Source organism: Lacerta agilis, chromosome 8 (genome assembly GCF_009819535.1).
Source record: "Lacerta agilis isolate rLacAgi1 chromosome 8, rLacAgi1.pri, whole genome shotgun sequence".
Classification (NCBI taxonomy): domain Eukaryota; kingdom Metazoa; phylum Chordata; class Lepidosauria; order Squamata; family Lacertidae; genus Lacerta; species Lacerta agilis.
Window position 1 is genome coordinate 37,752,632 of NC_046319.1, and position 20,473 is coordinate 37,773,104.

The window sequence follows — 20,473 nt, forward strand, 5'->3', positions numbered from 1 at the left end:
GACCCTTCTCGCTGGGTTACGTGTCCTGGATATTTATCTTTAAACCCGCCTTGCTTTTCGTAGGTGACTTCCTCCTCTTACTTTGTGCCTCACGGCAATGGAAGGTCTTTGTGGACGAGCAGACCGAAGAGTGGGTGCAACTGGCCGGTGACAACAAGGAGCAGCTTGAGTCACTGCAGGAGAAGCCAAACCCGGTGCCCAACTTTGTTAACTGCAGGTGAGACAGAGAGCTTGTGTGCTCCATCGGCCTCCAGCAATCAGGGCACGGTGGAGCCAAAAAGAAGCACTTCTTCACACAGGGCCTAGTTAACTTGTGGAATTCGCTTCTTGGAAGACGTCATGAGAGCCACCAACTTGGATGGGTTTTGGAGTAGTGAAATTCCTGGTGGATAAGGCTATCAATCGCCGCTTGCCATGATGGCTACATTCTGTCTCCATTGCTGGAAGCAGTAGACCTCTGAATGCCAGTTGCTGGGAATCACAGATGGTAGAGTTTGCAGGCATCCTGAGGGTCATCTAGTGCTCTGCTTTCTTGGTCTGATCTAGCATGCCTCTTCTTAAGTACTTCCTCTCCCCGCCCCAATCTCTTTCTCACCAGGTCTTACCTTGACATGCTGAAGGTGTGTGTGTTCCGCTACCTCTTTTGGTTCGTGCTGGTCATCGTCTTTGTCGCAGGCGCCAACCGCATCAGCGTCTTTGGCCTGGGATACCTGATGGCCTGCTTCTACCTGCTGCTCTGTGGCACCGCCATGCTGCGCCGGCCCCTCAGAGCCCGGCTGATGCTGTGGGACTGCCTGATTCTCTACAACGTGACCGTCATCGTTGCCAAGAACATGCTTGCGGTAGGGGCGGGACACCATTGTGATATCGGGGTGGCGTGGGGAGCAGAGTTCTTCCAGTTCTCTGCCCAGCTTCTTGGCCTTCACTGTGATCCGCAGAAGCAGGTTAAATTACGCACGCAGAATAGGTTGGGTTTGGGGATGTGTGTGTGCAGCTGGGGTTGCCTGACCTATCCAGATTTTCTTAGTAGAGCACCTGAATTTCAGACTGGAATGCACACAGCTCCTTCATGTTTATGTGTCCCTTTCTGCGATTCTTTCCTCTTAGCTCCTGTCCTGCGTCTTCGTCCAGCAAATGCAGAACAACTTCTGCTGGGTGATCCAGCTCTTCAGCCTGGCCTGCACTGTCAAGGGTTACTACGACCGTGAGTATTTGCAATGGGAGGTGGTGGCTGGTGGCCTCCCACTCTCCTTTCTGGGTTTCATCACAACTTCCTCCTGTATTAGGCTGGTGGGGGAGTACAGAATTGGAAAAGGTGGGCTGAAGGAAAGTGGGCTGGCGTATTGGGAGGGCAGCTGAAAGTCTACCATGCTAAACTTCATGAATCCCTTATGAATTGCATCCCTTTCAGATTGATTGATTGATTGATTGAAGCACTAGTCCCCTTGTACCTGGAGTTGCTTGTGAATTTTGTGAAAAGAAAGAAAAACTGCAGTTTTGAAATCAGGGGTTGAAATCAGTGCAGTTTGGGAAGGTTCTGTCAAAAAATGGCCTCCAATGGTATCCAAATCCACTTAGGGACCATCGTGCAAAATTTGGCTACGATCTCTTAAGAGTGCCCAAATTCAGAGCCAACAAGCCAACAGCTTCCCAAAATAGATAGTTAATTCGTTTATTTATATACTGCCTGTTGCAGTTTATCTCATATGAACTTGCACAAGACCTATTTTCCACTCCAAAAGCTTTCCTTCCTTTCAGTCCAATCGTCAGCTGTGGGAAGACAGGAGGGCAGCTAGAATAGAGCCCTTTCGGTTGCACCTGCCAGGATGTGGAATTAGCCTCCTGGGAGATACATGGTCCTGGCCCACATGCTACCCACTTTCTCAGTCCTATCTAGCGTTATGTGGAGATGCTGGGGATTAAACCTGGGACCTTCTGCATGCAAAGCAGCTGCTCTCCCACTGAGCCACAGCCCTTCCTCACAAGGCGGGGTGTCAGTAAATCTTACACAGTCTGAACTTGAGGGCCCACTTTTGCATTCTGCTGTGCTTCTGATTTGGCCAAAATGCAAAGAAGTGGCTCCAACCTCCCCAGCTCATGCTATAAAAGATGCAAGTGAGAGCGGGGAGAGAGCATGGGGGGTCATTTCTTTGTCAGAGGCCCATTCCTGGTTTGGGAAGCATGGCTTCCCATTTGGGAGAGCCAAAATAGAGCAAGGAGCAAACCACGTTTCCCACAGACCAGTGGATGTGGGTGTGTGGCAGGGAGGATCCTGTTGGCCACCTGAGGCCGGGAGGATCCAACCCCTCTGCCCTCTGCTGCTCTGTGTGCTGAGCCACCCCTTCCCTCTTCTTTGCCAGCCAAGGATCTGGACAAGAACCAGGACTGTTCGCTGCCCGTGGAAGAAGCTGGCATCATCTGGGACAGCATCTGCTTCTTCTTCCTGCTCCTCCAGCGCAGGGCCTTCCTCAGCTACTATTTCCTGCATGTTGTGGCGGATCTCCAGGCCTCTGCCTTGCAAGCCTCCAGGTGGGTGTGGAAGGGCTGGGGCAAGGGGGAATCTGGCACACAGTTGGGGAGGGACAGTCTTTGGAGGGTCACCGGCAAAGCTGTGTCCGTCCTGCTCCCCAGTGTTGCAGGTTGCCTGGGAGGAGCCAAGAACACAAGGAGAGCCTGCTAGATCAGGCAAATGGACCATGTGGTCCAGCATCCTGTTCTCACAATGGCCAACCAGATGCCTGTGGGGAAACCCTGGGGAAAGCACAAGGGCAGGACTCTCCCCTCCTGTGGTTTCCAGCAACTGGTATTCAGAAGCATTATTGCCTCCGACAGTGGAGGTAGTGGCTGTTGTCCTCCATGAATTTGTCTTCTCCTCCTTTAAAGCCATCTAAGTTTCTGGCCAGCACTGCCTCCTGTGGAAGTGAGTTCCACAGTTTAACAATGCACTGCTTGAAGAAGAACTTCCTTTTATCCTGTATGCAAAATTTTAGGCTGGTGCTGGAAAGAAAGGGTTGTTGGTGCCAGCCGTGACCTCAAAGGGAGGGTCTCCTCCAACCATTCTCCACCGCTTTGTCTCTCCTCCGCAGGGGCTGTGCTCTCTTCAAGGCCAGGATGATCAAGAGCATGAGCTTCCACCACCAGGCGGAAAAGAAGTCCTTAGTGCAGCTCAAGCGCCAGTGAGTTTTGTGGGTGGGGAGAGCGGAGAAGCATCTTCTTGGTTCAGCAGCTTGGGGCATGGTACTCCTCAGCAGCTTCTAGCCCAGTTCTCAGGGATCAAGGAATTTCATACAGCTGGGAGGAACAAGAGACAAGAGTTTTATCCCGCTCGCTCTGGAGCCCTGGGACCAGGGATGGTGGGAAGCCAAGTGCCTCCTCCTTTCCACCCAGCTCCCCCCTCATCTCCTGCCCCCACCCCTCCAGCAGCAAATAGGCTTTTTAGGAATCTTCCCTTGGCACCAAAGGGAAGTTACTGCTGAGGAGGGAAGGGTCTTAGATACCTTACGCCTTTGCCTCCAGTACTTGGTCACCCAGTGCAAGGAATGTGCTTAGGAAAGAGGACGTTATCCTGATGGAACAATTGCACCTTTTGCCTGCCAGCCATGGGCTGCTTATTTCAGGCTCTCTCTCTCATACTCTAAGAACCAATCCTACGCAGCAGATAGCATGGCCGCAATGCAGTCTTTTCCGGGGAGCTGATGGGGCATTTTTGTTTGCCAGATGCTGGGCAACTGGCTTGCCCAGAAGTTATCTGAAGGCAGAAATGGGTGCTGGGGTGCAGAGGTCCCTAGGATGGGGATTGATAGCATTGTGTAAGATGGAGTGGATCAGATTCCTGGCACAAGCGACTTGGAGATGACTAGAGATTTTGGAGAAAGGACATAACAGGGCTGAGACATGGGAGTCCTCCCTTGCTTTTCTGATCACATGGGACCTAGACATAGGGGGTGGGAAAACAGACAGAGGGGGCACAATGGGCCACACCCCTGAAATTGCCACGTGCCTGCAGGATGGAGCGGATCCGGGCCAAGCAAGAAAAGTACCACCAAGGACAGACTGCAGCTGACTCTGAAGAGACCCTGGAGACAGAGAGCCCAGGTGCGAAGTAGATTCTGGGTCTGGGAGTATGGGGTGGGGTGGGGGTTGGCTTTCAAAGTGCTGGAATCCTTGCTGGAGAACTCTTCTGGTTTTGAACTCCTGACCCCCATCCCTTGTCAATTGGGGCCCTCTCTGGCCTGCACACTCATGATTAGACACCCAGTTTGACGCTGGTTTCCCTGTGACCTTCCATGACTGTGTGGACACCTTCATCTTCCCAGAGACACATTGCTAACCCGTGGAATTCACTGCCCTAATAGTATTTCATCCTCAAATAGTATTTCATCCTCAGTCAGGTGGTCTCCACTTTTTGAAGACAACATAATTTTTAACACCCAAATGCTGGGGTTTAGGAACGGAGGCTAGATGGGGGACTGGACTGTGTGTCTTACAGTTCTTGGTTTCTCTCTCAACATTGCTCCTTCAGCAAAGCGTCTTTCTCAGCCTCTGACTGCAGTGTCACATTTTGACACTGAATTTTCAAAGTGAAGTATTGTCTTTGCTGTTCATACCCTATCATAGAATTGTAGCGTTGGAAGGTACCCCAAGGGTCATCAAGTGCTGAGGTGGGCCTCTGCCGTACTGCACTTTTGACTGATGGGACCCCACTGAGGCTGTCAGGCTTCTGCTTGCCTGCGTTCATGAGCAGCATTAGGTAGGAGCTGCCCATCTTACCCAGGCAAAATCTGCCCTCCTGCCCCTGCCTGGCCTTGTGGGTTCAGAGGAGAGCATTTCTTTGCCTTCAGAGGCCACCAGCTGCCCTCATCTGAGCTGGCAGCAACATGCAGGGTGGGGGGTCCTTGGCCCGTCCCTCATGCTTCCTTGTGCCCTGTTCCACAGAGGCAGGGACCAAGAAGGAGGCTTCCCGCCAGAGGAAGCAGTGGTGGCGGCCCTGGCTGGATCATGCCACAGGTACTGCCCAGGCCTGGTCTAGAAGGGCTCGATGGGCATACTAACATCACCTCATCTTGCTCTAAGGCACCTCTAACTCTGCTGGTGTTGGGTCATCACTAACGCAAACCCATCCGGGTGGTTGGTTTCTAGCACTTCCATTCTGCACGCCTCTCATCTGGGTTTTCTCTCTCTCTGTCTCTCATTCCTCTGTGGGCTCCTTGTCCAGCCCCCTCTCGTGCATGTACTGCTCCGCACTGACTTGATACTTATGTGGGTTTCTTGGATCTTTCTCCCCCGGTTCTCTTAACCATGAAAGGGAACTGTAGCTCGGTTGTAGAGCACCTGCTTTTCATACAGAAGGTCCTGGCATCTCCAGGGAATGTCCCCTGCCTGAAACCCTGGAGAGCTGCTGCCAGTCAGTGCAGACAATACTGAGCTGGATAGACCAATGCTCTGATTCTGTATAAAGCAGCTTATATCTTAAGTTCCTAACCCTGCCCAAGAAACATCATAGGTGCAAGCATCCCTCTGCCAGAAGATTGTGCAAAAGAAAAAGAAAAAAATCCCAAGATTCCTTGAACCCTTCTGAATATTGGGTTATTCTCCCCAACTTTGTGGTTTCCAAGGTTTTTGGGTTCTCCCAGTGGTCAGGCTTTCCTTTCCAAAGTCCAGAACCAGCTAATGCTTTTATGTATTTTGCTGAATTCCTGAATCGCCCTCCCTCCCAAAGGATGCTAGGGTGTGATGTACAATAAAAGATAAAACCACAAAATAAATCAACGAAGCACATACAAATAGCTAAAGATAGATAGATAGATAGATAGATAGATAGATAGATAGATAGATGATAGATAGATAGATAGATAGATAGATAGATAGATAGATAGATAGATAGATAGATAATGAACTATAAAAACACCAGGATCACTTGCAGTTGTTGGGTATGAAAGCAACAAATTTTCCATCTGCAAAGGGCTGCTGAACTGAGGAACGGGGGGGGGGGGACTATAGCCCAGTGGCAGAGCATTTGTGCTGCATGCAAAAGGTGTCGGGTTCAAATCCCAGCATCTCAGTGTAGACAATACCAAGCTAGGTAGAGCCCATGGTCTGATTCTGTATAAAGCAGCTTCCTAAGGAAGGGGTATCAAGATCCACATAGAGAGAAATGGACACACCTGACAAAATCCGCTGGAAAATTCTCCTGCACAAGTCCTGCTGAAATCTGAGAGATGTGTATGCATTGTGGACAGAAAGTGCGCACCCCATCCTCCATTGCAGATGGCGCATAGCTTGGTGGGGAGAAGGGCACATGCTTTGCACGGGTGGGGAAGACAGTAAGAAAGGGGAAGACCCCTTTGGTAAAAGTTGGGGAGCCGCTTCCCAGCAGTCTAGGCGATACTGAGCTCGATGGACCAGTGGTCTTCCTCGGCATAAGTCAGCTTCCTGCATTTCTTCCCAGGACATTTGGGCAGGCACGTCACCTTATGTGTGGAGCGGTTCAGTTCAGGGGCAGCGTTTGCATGAGCAAGTGCCAGAGAAGAGCACCACACGCTTGTGCAGCGGCTGTTAGCAGACCATGCCATCATTTCACCACCCAAGTGCACAATGTGTTCAGGATGACCTTTTCTGCTTTTTTCCTTGCTCCCTGCAACAAGGAGGACCGCACTCAGTTGAGGGGAGCCCAGAATCGCCTGCTCTGCTTTCCAGCAAGGAAGTAGCCGCTCCCTCTAGGGTGGACAGATGCACTGTAGGGACGAGGGGGCATTACAGTGGTAACGTCCGCATGAACCAAACAACCCAGGACTAGTAGTAGTAGCAGTAGCAGCAGCAGCGTGTGCTGCCCGTGTTGTTGTCGTGTTAAAGCACCCAAATTCCTGCTCCCTCCTGGCTTGTCAGCCCTCTTCAGAATGAGAATTGCTGCCACAAACTGGTGTCCCTCTCCTTGATTCTTCTGTGGGTATTTGCACTTTATAATTGCGGCCACCCAAGAAAACGTAGCGTGAGAGTTGTAGAGTTGTATCTTGATTTCATTGCAATGGGGGACCAGCATATAACGGAAGCGAAGAGGAGGGAGCAAGGCTTTTGTGTGTGTGTGTGTGTGTGTGTGTGTGTGTGTGTTTTACATTTTGTGAACCGCCCTGAGATCTAACGATGGAGGACAGTATTTAAATCTAATTAATAATAATAATATAAAAATAATTTGTAATCCACACCTTTTTTCAAGATGGCTTGCAAACCAAAATCTAACACAGAGGAATAAACATATGGCTGATATGACTACTAAAACTAGGTAGAAACCTGTTTAAAGCATGAAATCCCAAACGCTAACAGCAGCAGAAAACAGAGGTGGCTGTCTTGTGGGCCCGGGGGCCTGAGTTCCTCTCTACTGCCAAGGAAATGTTCCTGGTTCTTCAAGTCCCTTCAACTAAATTTGGCCGTGGCAGCAGGAATGGTATGGCACCAGAGCAGACAGAGATTTCAGCTCTCTGTCTACCCCAGGAGCCTGGTGTGGTCTGACAGTTGTCCGCTCTGCAGTCATCAGATGGATCAGTTGATGAGCAGGCAGGGGAGGATAACCTCCCTGCTCAGCTGCTCTGCACTTTGTGTCCTGTGAGTGTGGGGGTGAGCAAACCCATTTTTTACCATACTCACCTTGAGCCAAAAACAGATAGCCACCCCTGGTATAAAACATGCCCTCATGAAGTGATGCAAATCCAAATCCAAAATGTGTTGTTGTTGTTTTTTTACCTGATGCCTTCAGCTCAAAAGCACATGGAGCTGGGAAGCACATTTCAGAGGCAGAGTGTGCCACCAAGGAGAGAGGCCACTCCTACTGCCCTCACTTGAAGAAAGGCCTCTGCAGATGACCTGAAAGTAGCTGACCCTTTCCAGGATCTCTTGTCCAGTGTTTGCAGCCTGATCTCTGCTTCGAGAGGGTGCTCTGGCGCCCCTGGTGGCATTGGGGCAGGCCAGGCTTGTGTCACTGAGCCAACCTGGTCCCTGTTCTGTTATAGGGAGGTAGTGCCTGTCCCGGCAGCAAACCAGATCATTGGCCATTTGTGGACCCAGCCCCCAGCAAAGTAGGATTGGAACCAGAGCTCCCATTCGCCAGTCCAAAGCCAGGCAGGCTCTTTGCATGCTCCCTCCTTCTTGCCTTTTTACTAGGGGAAATGAATCAGTTCTCCTCTCTATGTGCCCTTCTTTTAGCTGTCTTTTAAGTCGCACTTGGTCTCTTTTTCTGCATGCCTGTGCTCCAAAGGGAGCTCTGAGCTCCTGTGCCCCTCACTGCCATCCACTGCAGCTGGCAGGGTGGGGAGCAGACAAGGGGACTGCCTGATGCTGGGGTCTTTTTGGATTCCAGTGCTGCACTCGGGAGATTATTTCTTGTTTGAGACGGACAGCGAGGAGGATGAGGAGTCGGTCTTGGAGGATCAGAAGCCCCCGAAACAGAGCGCATTCCAGGTAAGAGGTTGGGAGCAGAAGCAGTGGCATCGCAAGAAGGAGCAGGGGGGCGTTGTGCCCCGGGTGCCATTGCGGGGGGTGGTGACAAGAAGGCACCCCAGGGGTGCTCGCCATGCCGCCCCGGCATGGCAGCATGAGCAACCACTGCAGCCACACGTGGAGGAACCTCCGTTCGCGGCTGCAGCTGCAAGCAGAGGATCCTGCCACCGTCAGTATGGCACTCGGGCGGCGGCGGCAAACCGCTATGCACAACGCATGTGCTGTGTCGCACGCATGCGCTGTATGTAGCAACGCCGCACATGCACCCTATGTAGCAATACCGCACATGTGTCGTACATAGCAACACCATGCATGCATCATACATAGCGGCGCAACGCATGCGCAGCTGGCGGTTTGCCCCGCCCTGGGTGTTGGTTAGCCTTCGTTCACCCCTGAGCAGAAGTGGCTCCCTTAAAAGAGGAGGGAGAAAATGTGGCCGAACCGACAGGTGTCATGTGGCTAAGGTGAGCTCATCCCAGCCTCAACCTGGTGTCCTCCATATGTTTTGGACTACAGTTCCCAGCAGCCCCAGCCCAGCTGCATGATACTGAAGCTCATAGGCTTTGTAGTCACCTTATTTCAGTGATTGCAAGTGGTTTTAATATTGCGTTTAAATTGTTAGAACCTACCTTGGGATCTTAGAGTGAAGAGCATCATTGTAGTCCACAGCATCTGGAGGGTCGCCAGGTTGGAGAAGGCTGGTCTGCATGATCATTTTTCAAGACGAAGTGCAAAATCCTTTTAATTCTTCTCTGGTTACATGCACACACTTCTGTTCTTTTGGTGGCAGGCTTTCCCCACTCCCATCCTTCATGGGTCATTCCATCTGCAATTACTCACTAATGAGCACTCTGTGCATGCCCCAAAGTACTCGTGGGGAGCTACTTTCAGTTCACCCACACTTCCATTTCTCCCGAGATACATGGGTCCAAGAAGTTCTTCTTTTGTCCCTCTGCTTTTCCCGGGAAAACCCACCGTTTACTGCTGAATTGGGGAAAAACATCCGTTGGGTTTTCTGCAGAAGTGTAGATGAGCCCTTTCTTTCACATACCACAGGCAGTGGAAATACGTTACAAGGCGAAGTGCCAGTGAACACTAAATGACTCCCAGGACGTTGGGGTGCTGGTGGGGTGGGTGCCTGCCATCAACATTAACCTGGTGTGGCTTTTAGTTGCGCCGTCAGCCTCTCGGACATCTTCTGATGGAGGCTGCATTGATGTGAGGTTGCCTTGCATTCCAGCCCAGAGCCGTGCTTTTTCTTCCTTCCTGCTTTCTCATTTATGCATTTTGTTGCTTTGTTTGCAGCTGGCTTACCAGGCCTGGGTGACCAACGCCAAGTCTGCGCTGCGTGAGCGACAGCGGCAGGAGAAGGAGCAGCGAATGGTGGAGCAGGCAGAAGGCAGGTCTTCCTGTGCCCTCTCCCCTCTCCTTTCCGACTGGGCTGGGCGGAGGTGGCCCCTCTCAAGTTGACCCCTGCTCCCTGGCCATCTTGGTCGACATTGGCAGGAGGCCCAGCTCTGACGAGCACCGGGGGGCCAGACCAGGCGGGAGGGTGTGACCGTATCTGTGCCTTGCAGGTGACTTAACCAAAGGGGAATCCCAGCGAGGTGAACTGGCAGACAGGGCCAGCAGCAAAGGGGAAGAGGAGGAAGAAGAGGAGGAGGAGGAAGAAGAAGAAGAGGAAGAGGAAGAGGCTGCTCCAGGTACCTTGCTCAGTGGGACTACTCAGGTAGGGCATCCCCTGTATACTGGGCTGGCTTTGAGCCATGTTCAGCTGCAAGAACTGCAGCAGAGGACTCATTTTCCTGTTTCACAGATGTAATGGAAAACTTGGGGTGGGGGAAGCACAAGGGGTGTAGTGTAGACTGCATGACCCAAGCAGTCCTGCTGTAGTTTCTTGTCCCTCGGCATCTGTTGCCTAATGGTATGGCTGCTCTGGTTGCTACTATAGCGACGAGGAATGGCATTTTAAACTCACCCTGCCTAATTGTTCTGAACCAAAATAGAGTTTTAGCCTTCGAAATTTGCACGTCTCAGAACTTTGCAGATATCCAGCCAAGCAGTGTGTACAAAAATGCTGCTGCTCTTTCCCCCTTAGTATCTGCTGCCCAATAGTAGGGCCGGCCCTGGTTGCTAGAAAGCAGTAATTGGGTTAGGGATATTTTCCCAGAGACCAGGGTGCCGGAGAAACTGGTTATCCACTGCCAGGGATCAGAGATGGCGGCCTCGATGGGCGTTTGGCCTCCTTCAACCAGGCTCTCCTTTTATGCAGAGAAGAGCAACGTGGTGCAGCGGGTGCTGAATGTTCTGGGATTCCTGTGGGTGCTGTGCCAGGCCACGGTGGATGGGCTGACCCAGTGGCTGCGGGCCTTTACCAAGGAGCACGAACAGCTGTCTGCCGTGTTGGGACTGGAGAGATTCGTCCTCACGCAACAGCTGGATCAGGTAGGCCTAGCCTGGTACAGCTGGGCTTGGGAGGGGCGTCTTTTGGAAGGAGGGAAGAAAGGGGTGAGGCATGATCCACTTGCTGACGGCATGTAAAACTTTGTAGGTGGGCGAGGTTCAGAGGAGCGTCCTGGACAGGCTGTACAAACCAGCAGCGACGGATAATACCTCGGAGGACACCGCCTTGCCGGGTACAGCGGCAGAGTCTCCAGACAGCATGGCTTCCAGGCAGGTGCATAGGGGCAGAGGGCTGCTGGGGGGGGGGAGGTCAAAGCCACATGTGGATCTGTGTGGGGCCCCTCCCTCCATTGCCAGTGGAGTTTGTGGGAGCTTAACGGCATGTAATTCAAGCAAGGGGCTGCTCCTCAACCTACATTTGGTGCAATGGAATTTGGTGGGCTCAGCAGTGGAGAAAAGAGTGCCCCTGGACATGTGCGGGCTGCCTTCTCTCTTACCTCTATAACCACAGCCTAAAACAGATGGGATGAAGTATGTTTATGGAAGGCCCCATTCTGGAGGCGGGGGCTTCAACCTGAGTCTCCCCCAAGTCTCTCTTCATTGGTCCACCTTCCACAGCATGGTGCCGTCCAGCTACTTTGGACTAGAACTCCCATCGGCCTTGTTTTCATTTCCCAAATATTAATATTAGACAAGTGTTTTCGCTGTACTGTTTTTGACTCCTGCTAAACCCTTTCCCTGCTTTTGTTTAAGTTAAGCCTGTCCAGATATGCCATTTTATTATGTATTCTATAACTAAAGAAAAGTAGACTTTACCTGTATTTTTTCAAATTTGATTATGGCTGTTTGTTTTTAATGTCTGTTGGCGTTTTCCTAGGAAGATTTAACACAAAGTGGGGACATTTATTGACTCTGCTTTGAAGCTGGTGCATGACTTTCTATTTCTGCCCTCTCTCTCCCCCCCCCCCCCAGTGGGTGCGAAGGAGCAGAAGTGCTCAGCAATAATACCACTGGCTACGACACCCGAAGCGCCAGTGAGGAGCAGATCCCTGCCATGGGCTTCCCAGATGACGTGAGGCTCCCTCCCAGCAATTCCCAGGAGCTGCTGACTTACTCCAAGGCACGGCCGCGCACGGCCAGCGAGCTGCTGCTGAGCAGGTACTACTGGGGCTACTCGCCTATTTTGGCTCAAGGCTTTGTGGGTATAGGGCTGGGAAGGGGCAGAGAACCATTCTCAGCCTGAAGGTTGCAGCATTTCCTCGTAGTTACGTAGTCTTCCGCAGGGGTGGGGGTCATATGCCAGTGGGCTTGTACAACCCCACACATCTCTCAGTCCTTCTTCCAAGCAAGCAAGAGGTGTTATTGCAATTCAAGGAAACATTCCAGCCAGTCAAAGCACTCGGGGAGAGTGTGTGTATCTGGGCCATTGAAGAAGGCAGTCTGGGGGCCAGATAAAGAGGCCTGGATGGCCACATTCACACACACCCAGGCCTGTGGTTCCCCACCCCATGAGGCAGGTGCTCAGGGAGATCAGAAGAATGAAAGTTGTTTGCATGGACCAGTTTCAGGGGGGAAAGCTGTAGAATCGATCATGTAAAGCAAAGGCAAGTGTCCCTGGTTTGATTCCAGACATCTCCAGGTAGGTATAGGAATGACCCCTATCTGAAACCCTGGGGAGCTGCTGCCTGTCAGAGTAGGCACAATAGGCTCAATTGGCCTTCCCCCATCTACTGTGCTCCACCTGCTTTGGACTAAGGCTCCCATCAACCCCAATATCCTCCAGCCACAGAATGCTGGGGGGGCTGATGGGAGTTGTCATCCAAACCATCTGGAGGGAAGGCTGGACTGGGGTGGACAAAGTGTTTGGTTGGGTATAAAGCAGCTTCTTGAAATCCTAAACAAAAATAAAGAAAGTGTTTATTACCTTTCTATCCCACCTTTCCTCTGAGGAGCTCAAGGTAGCATGTGTGGCCCTCCTCCTTCACATCGTACCCTCACAACAACCCTGAGAGGTAGGCTAGGCTGAGAGGCCCAAGTTCACCCAGTGGGGTTCATGGTCAAGTGGGGATTTGAACCCTCGTCTCTAAGGTCCTACTGTCAATGCTTATTAGCCCCTGCACCATACTTGGGCAAATAATAAATTTGCCAGCTGATGCAAGTTTTGCTAACAATATGGAATACATTTTGCAGATGGGAAAATGCGGAGTTAGTGGGCATATATATGTATTACAATCTGAAAGAAGTTTGTTTCAAGCAAGGGTGGCAGAAACGGGTTACCTCTTTGGCTATGGGTGGGTGACGAGGCAGGCAATTACAGCACAGGTGGGGCTTTGCCACCCCAGCTGCTTTCCCTTTTGGTTCAGCCTGACGGACTCTCTCCTCCTCTCTCTCCTGTTGGTGCTTTCCAGGCACGTCTCCTTTGAGGAGCTGGAGGAATCTGAGCGCTTCTACCACTCGCAGAACCGCTTTCTGCAGCTGCTGCTGGCCTGCTACCATTTTGTGGCCGGCCACTCGGACCTGCTCTGCTACTTCATCATCATCCTGAACAACATGGTGACGGCCTCCGTCATCTCGCTGTTCCTGCCCATCCTGGTCTTCCTGTGGGCTATGCTGTCCATCCCGCGGCCCAGCAAGCGCTTCTGGATGACAGCCATCGTCTACACAGAGGTGGGGCCCCCAAAATCCTTGTGACACCCCCCTTGTCTTGTAGAAGTGAGATGAAGAACATGAAAAGTTGCCTCCTAATAATTGTCCACAAAAGGGGCGGGGAACCTTTTTCTTTCTTTTTAAATTTTTTTTTTTAATTTTCCATTTTCCCCAATATTATGTCATAACAATTAATATTTTTCACAATTTCTCCATTCCTCCCCGACTTCCCTCAACCTCCTCTGGTTTATTTCACAATAATATCATTTCCTGCATATTACCTTTTTCACTCCTTTAAAAAAAAGCTTGTAAGTTATATAATTTTTGCTAATTGTAAATGATTATTCAAAACCTGCTAGTGAGTTCAGGGTGGCGAAACTTTTTCAGCCTGAGGGCCGCATTCCCTCCTGGACAACCTTTCAGGGGCCACATGCCAGAGTGGGTGGAGCCATTTTCTACACACACACACACACACACACACACACACGCACACACCTCTCTCTCTCTGTCCTCCGTCAGGGCAAGCAAGAGACTGTATCAGAGTTCAAAGATGCATTCCAGCCAGTCAAAAACACTCAAGCAAGGGGGTGAAGCAAGGTCAGTGAGCAGAGTAGCTTGGGAGAGGGATGTGTGGCTGGGCAGAGCCTTGAGGGCCAGATAGAAAGGCTGGGAGAGGGCACATTTGAACCTGGTGCTAGAGCAGTGTTTCCCAACCTTTGGTCTCCAGTTATTTTCGGTCTACAGTTCAGCCCGACTACTGGTCTTGCAAGCTAGGGACAATGGGAGTTGTAGTCCAAAAACAGCTGGAGACCCAAGGTTGGGAAACACTGGGCTAGAGGCTCCCCAGCCCTGCTCTGCAATTTTAGTTACAAGTTAACAAGGGTACCTGGGCTTTTGTAAACAGAAAGTAGAAGTGCTTACAAGCGAGGAACAGGTTTGGTTCAAACCAATAGTGTATCAATCAGCCTAGGAGGTTGATGTTTTTGGACCTATGCTGAAAGACTGTTGACATATATATCTGTGTAGGTTTGGGTGGCTGGTGGCGTGTGGCGTTGTGGTAAACGTCCTTAAGCCTTGCGACTCTTGTGCTGCCACGAGGTGCCAGGAACGTCCCCCTGGCTAGCCTGGCTCTGATCCTCGCCTGCCATCTCCCCGCACAGGTGATGGTGGTGGTGAAATACCTCTTCCAGTTTGGCTTCTTCCCCTGGAATAGCTACACCACCCTGGTGCGCTACGAGAGCAAGCCCTTTTTCGCACCGCGCATCCTGGGCCTGGAGAAAACGGACAACTACATCAAGTACGACCTGATCCAGCTGATGGCCCTCTTCTTCCACCGGTCCCTGCTCCTGGTAAGAGGGAGCCTGGGGCCCTCCGTGTTGAGACGGTTTCATTTGCATGCTGCTTTATTGTAATGAAACCTTGAAGCAGTCTGCAAAGAAAATGTTTTATTTTGAAACGCTGAAGTTGTCAATGAAAGGCAGTTAAAACCAGGCTTTTTAAAACATTTCCAGAAGTGAGTGTTCCGGTTTGGGAACGTTCTTTGGAACCCAAATGCCCGCCGGGCTTCTGCGGCTTCCAATTGAGTGCAGGAAGCTCCTGCAGCCAATTGGAAGCCACGCCTTGGTTGTCGAACGTTTTCGGAAGTTGAACGGACTTCCTGAACAGATTCCGTTTGACAACCAAGGTACGACTGTAATTAAATTCAACCACAGGGAGCAAAAACATTAGAGCGTGACAGCATTCTAAATGTCTGGAAAGGCTTGCCCAAACAAAAATGTTTTAAACCAAAAAGAATACAACAACACAGCTGCCTGGTATCAACAGGCAGGGAGTTCCAAAGTGTGGGTGCTGCTACACTAAAAGATGGATTTCTTCCATATGCAGAACAAGTATTCTATGGCACTTGCAGCAGGGCCAGGTTCACAGATGGAAGAAGTCAAGGGAGCACATAAGGGATTAAGGTGGTCCCACAAGTAAACCGGCCCAAACTATTAAGCAATTTCTATACAAATAGTAACTTCTTGACTAGAAGCCAGCCCCCTCTGCCTAACCTGGGAAAGCTCTAGGATGGACCTGGAGTAGCCTGTTGCAGAAAGTGGTACCTGGGCAGTCCCTGGTAGCTATAGCAACAGATGCAGGAAAAGCTTGTCTCTCCCAGGCTTGGTATGGAGTTGAGTGCCAGTGTGAGAGCTGAGTCCTGGGGTGGGCAGCTTAGTGCCTTCCTGAAGCTGATGGACTCCAACTCCCATCAGGCTGATGGTCATGGGTGATGGGAGTTGTCATTGCATGGTATTAGGCAGGTGCAGTCCTTACACTGTTCGCTGCAGTAGCTAAAAACTTTTTATTTTATTGTGCACATTTATTTTTAAAACGCATTGATTTTATTTACATTTTTATCATTTTACTGTGTCTTCTGTTTTCTAAAATATGTTTTTATTGTTACCCTTTAATGGATATTTTGTGCCATTTTAGGTAAACTGCTTAGATGAAGTGGTTTGTAAATAAAATAAATAGGCCCGCTGCATGAGGTTGGTCTTCTGCTTCCCAAACCCTTTCTGAACTTACCTGCCTGCCTGTCCTCATTGACAGAGCTACGGGCTGTGGGATCACGAGGAAGAGGTCCTGGCCAAACAGCCGCTCGAAGCAGCAGAGCCTGTGGCTTCCACCGAGAGCAGAGAGGGGGCCGAGACTTCGGTGGAAGCTGACATTGGGGCAGAAACCGTGGTGGATCAGGAGGTGGAGCCTGAGGTGCCCAAGGGAATCCGCTCACGGTTCCAGAAGAAGAAGAAGAAAAGGAGCAAGGCTCTGAAAGAACAGGGAGAGGAAGGTAGGCGGAGGGGATGACACTTCCCAGGTCTGGGGGCAACACTGCATCAAAAATACATATCTAAGCTACCTTGTCAAGACCTGCTTCCAGCTCACAGATGAAAGCTGGTCTGCAGAAGTCAGACCAAATAAAGAAAACCTCCTGAGATTGTGGTGGGATGCAGGGAAGAGGAGGGGGGTCTTGTTAGGCCATATCAGGCTGACACTGAAGCAAGGAGGTGAGGCCAGTGCTTGCTTATTCCCCTGCCCCTTCTGTTTCCAACCTCAGAGGAGCAGCAGGGAGAGCAGCAGGATCCGAAGCAAAAGGACAAGAAGTCCAGCCCATCCAAGGAGAAGTTGAAGGCTGCTGGACTCAGAGTGAAGAGCTTCTTCGTCTCTGCGTAAGTGATGATGTGGACTTTTTGGGGGGGGCTGGGGGCAATGGGTTTTGAACTGGCTCTCCCCTCCAGGAGGCAAGTTGCCACATGGAGCAAATGAACATGAAAAGCTGCCAAATGCCAGGGCAGCCTCTTTCTCCATCTGACTCAGCGTTCTTCCCTCTAATTTTATAGCCACTTGGATGGGTTTAAAAGAGGATTGGCCAAAATTGATGAATAAGGCTGTCAATGGCTTCTAGCCTTGATTGTTGTTTTAACCGTTTTGCTCTTTTATTGGGCTTGTTAATTATACATTTTAATTAGGGGCGTTTAAATGTAGTTGTTCTACTATGCATTTTTTATTGTAGTTACGGCAGTTGCGTTTTTATAGCTGGTTTTATTCTTGCTATTTTTCTGTTGGCTTTTATTTGTTCGTACACCGCCTTGGCGCTTCTTCTTGAAAAGCAATATATTCATAATGATGCTCTACCTCCACTGTTGGATGCAGTAAGCCTCCGATTGCCAACTTCTGGGAAATCACCGGGGGGCGGGGTGTGGATGCTGTTCTTCTCAGGTCCTGCTTGAAGGTTTCTCACAAGCATCTGGGTGGCCACGGTAACAAGAGGATGCTGGACCAGATGGGCAACTAGCTGTGGTGGCTGTGCTCTACCTCCACTGAGTAATATCAGTCTTCCTTGTGGACTTCCCATTGGGGCATCTGGTTGGTGACTCTGAGAACAGGATGCTGGATTCGATGGGCCTCCTTGCGCCTAATCTAGCACGCCTCTTCTAATGCTGGCCAATGGCTCTCCAGGTTCCTCTCCAGCAAAGAGGGGTCTTTCTCATCGCTTGATGCTTCCTGGGGTCCTTTTACCTGGAAGTTCATGGGATTAAACCTGGGACCTTTTGCATGCTCCACCTGCCCTGTCCACAACCCACATGGCTATCTTATGTTGAGCAAACCTTTTTTTCCATCTGACACCATCTGTTCCAACTGTAGTTGTTTCTCTCCAGGGTCTCAGGCAGAAAAGGGTCCTCCCCATCACTGTTCCACAATCCTTTGCATACCGGAGATGCCAAGGGCTGAGCCTGGGAACCTTCTGCCTGCTAAGCATGTGGTTCTGCTCTAGTAGGGTTGGCATATGTCCAGAATTTCCCAGACATTGCCAGAATATTACAGCCAGAAGTAGCATCCCGGCAAAAATCGCTAAAAACATCCGGGAAAATCCAGACATAGGGCAACCCATGTCAGAAGTGATTTTCCTTAAAAAAAAAAAAAATAGCTCAACAACTATTTTGCCAAAAAAGCTCAACAACTCTTGGATTCAGATTTTCACTTTTTGAAATATGACAACCCTAGCTATGGTCCAATTTGGTTTTAATAATTTAATGTGATTTTATTACTTCATATTTTCCTTGCTTCAGGGATGTGTGTGTGTGTGTGTGTGTGAAGCAATACATAAATTCAATAAGCCTCGCCTTACCATTATTAGGAGCATAGGGTGCTGCCTTATACTGAGTCAAGCCATTGGTCCATCAAGCTCAGTAATGTCTACACTGACTGGCAGTGGCTCTGGGTTTTCTGGAGTCTGTCCCAGTCTTGCCTGGAGATGCCAAGGACTCGGCCTGACATTTTCTGTATGTGCAAAGCTACATCCCTTCCTGATATTCATGCAGATGATTTGGTTCTGGATTAGGGGTGGTTCTGCATTAAGTGGCAAGTGGCAAAGGCATCACCCCTACACCTTATCCTCCCTGCCTCCCTCTCCCTCCAGAGCAGAGCGCATGTTCCAACCACTCCAGCAGTTCTTCCAGGACATTTTGCACAGCAAATACCGTGCTGCTACCGATGTCTATGCCCTCATGTTCCTTGCTGATGTGGTCGACTTCATCATCATCATCTTTGGTTTCTGGGCTTTTGGGGTAAGTGGGACCATCACAGTTATTTGTTAGCAAACTTAATTCACACAGTGCCTCCAACAGACACGGTAATTTGCAGAGTAAAATAAATGGGCACGACCAGCTCAGGTCCACGCATTTCAATGGGTCTGTTCTAAGTTGGATGTGACACTGTGCTTGGGGATCCCTCCATATCCTGGGGCAGATCTGAGGACAGCCGCCCGAGCAAAAGGTATTCCCTTCCTCCTTCTAATCTGCCAAACACCTCCCAGCACAGGCTTCCCTTCCTACACCAGCATGGTGTAGTGGTTAAGAGCGGTTTACTCATAATCTGGTGAACCGGGTTCGCGTCTCCGCTCCTCCACATGCAGCTGCTGGGTGACCTTGGGCTAGTCACACTTCATTGAAGTCTCTCAGCCCCACTCACCTCACAGAGTGTTTGTTGCGGGGGAGGAAGGAAGGGAAAGGAGAATGTTAGCTGCTTTGAAACTCCTTCGGGTAGTGATAAAGCAGGATATCAAATCCAAACTCTTCTTCTTCTTCTTCTGCCCAGAAACACTCAGCTGCGGCCGACATCACTTCCTCCCTCTCAGACGACCAGGTGCCACAGGCCTTCCTGGTGATGCTGCTCATCCAATTCTCCACCATGGTCATCGACCGGGCTCTCTACCTCCGCAAGAGCGTCTTGGGCAAGCTGGTCTTCCAGGTCTTCCTGGTCTTTGGCATCCACGTTTGGATGTTCTTCATCTTGCCTGCAGTCACTGAGAGGTACCTGGCCTAGCTGTCTGTCTGCCTGTTATCTGTTATGTATTAATAGAATGATATGCTATATATATTCACAATACAGGCACAGCCCCAGACCCCTGCCATCCTTCTAAACTTGTGGGCAGAAGAAGAACCAGCCCCTAGCTGCATATTGCATTTTGATATTTCAGGAAATTAATGCTGCAACGAGTCAGACGGTTCTTGCTACACAATTAGTTAATGTATGGAGGGGCAATGAGTAGTACGTACACAAAACATTAATATTCTTCACGTTACTGGCTGCTCATCTAGAAACTGCAAAAACCTGGAAGCTGGCGGTCAACTTAGCTTTTGAGCAAAGACTCCATGGATTTATGCATATTGTGCTTGCAGAAAAATTGGCACTGAACTGAAAAATTCGCCAGAAGAAAGGCAAAACCTTTTTTGGCATTTTTGCTACCTGGAACCTACTCATGGAATACATTAAGGGGCATATTCAAGATCTTTCTCCCTGAGACTGTAGAACGCTGTCTGAAGTGGCCGTTCGCCTCTGCCATTGGAACTCTTAATTTATTCTAGTTTGGATGTCCTCAACTGTTTTTCTGCTGCTTGTTCTTCTGTGGGTGGGTAAGGGGCTGGGAGGAATTTACCTGTTTCTATATCATTGATGTTTCCTCATGAGAAGCAATAAAATACATTTTTAAAAATAAAAAGGAAGAACCAGCCCTGAAATGTGCCCCCCTTCCTTCCCCCAATTGTGATTTCCCTCCCCAGGATGTTCAACCTGAATACTGTGGCCCAGCTGTGGTACTTTGTGAAATGCATCTACTTCGCTCTGTCGGCTTACCAGATCCGCTGCGGCTACCCTACTCGCATCCTGGGGAACTTCCTCACCAAGAAGTACAACCACCTCAACCTCTTTCTCTTCCAAGGGTAAGGCCAAGTTCCCAGGGTCCTCCCAGAGTGGGGCGAGGGGAGCCTGAGTCAGGTGAAAGATGCAAGAGAGCAAGTTCAGTATGAACAGGGTTTGTTTTGTAGTTACAAGTTAGGGCAGGAGAAAAGCTGCTTTTCAGGGACCAGAGATCAAGGTACATAGGACCTGAACGCCC

At 50.3% G+C, this 20,473-nt stretch overlaps 1 protein-coding gene across 1 annotated transcript in view; it reads left to right on the plus strand.

Moving 5' to 3' along the window:
- The window catches only part of PIEZO1 (piezo type mechanosensitive ion channel component 1), a 112,663-nt gene that overhangs the window by 85,549 nt on the left and 6,641 nt on the right, over positions 1-20,473 (plus strand). Inside the window, exons 24-44 of the mRNA XM_033156988.1 lie at positions 64-217; positions 599-842; positions 1,108-1,204; positions 2,361-2,529; positions 3,087-3,176; positions 4,007-4,095; positions 4,936-5,007; positions 6,645-6,761; positions 8,351-8,451; positions 9,796-9,889; positions 10,068-10,193; positions 10,763-10,935; positions 11,042-11,163; positions 11,866-12,051; positions 13,302-13,560; positions 14,700-14,888; positions 16,129-16,366; positions 16,634-16,745; positions 18,497-18,644; positions 19,174-19,388; positions 20,139-20,297. Of these exons, the coding sequence (XP_033012879.1) occupies positions 64-217; positions 599-842; positions 1,108-1,204; positions 2,361-2,529; positions 3,087-3,176; positions 4,007-4,095; positions 4,936-5,007; positions 6,645-6,761; positions 8,351-8,451; positions 9,796-9,889; positions 10,068-10,193; positions 10,763-10,935; positions 11,042-11,163; positions 11,866-12,051; positions 13,302-13,560; positions 14,700-14,888; positions 16,129-16,366; positions 16,634-16,745; positions 18,497-18,644; positions 19,174-19,388; positions 20,139-20,297 (3,154 nt within the window). The remainder of the gene's footprint in view (positions 1-63; positions 218-598; positions 843-1,107; positions 1,205-2,360; positions 2,530-3,086; positions 3,177-4,006; positions 4,096-4,935; positions 5,008-6,644; positions 6,762-8,350; positions 8,452-9,795; positions 9,890-10,067; positions 10,194-10,762; positions 10,936-11,041; positions 11,164-11,865; positions 12,052-13,301; positions 13,561-14,699; positions 14,889-16,128; positions 16,367-16,633; positions 16,746-18,496; positions 18,645-19,173; positions 19,389-20,138; positions 20,298-20,473) is intronic.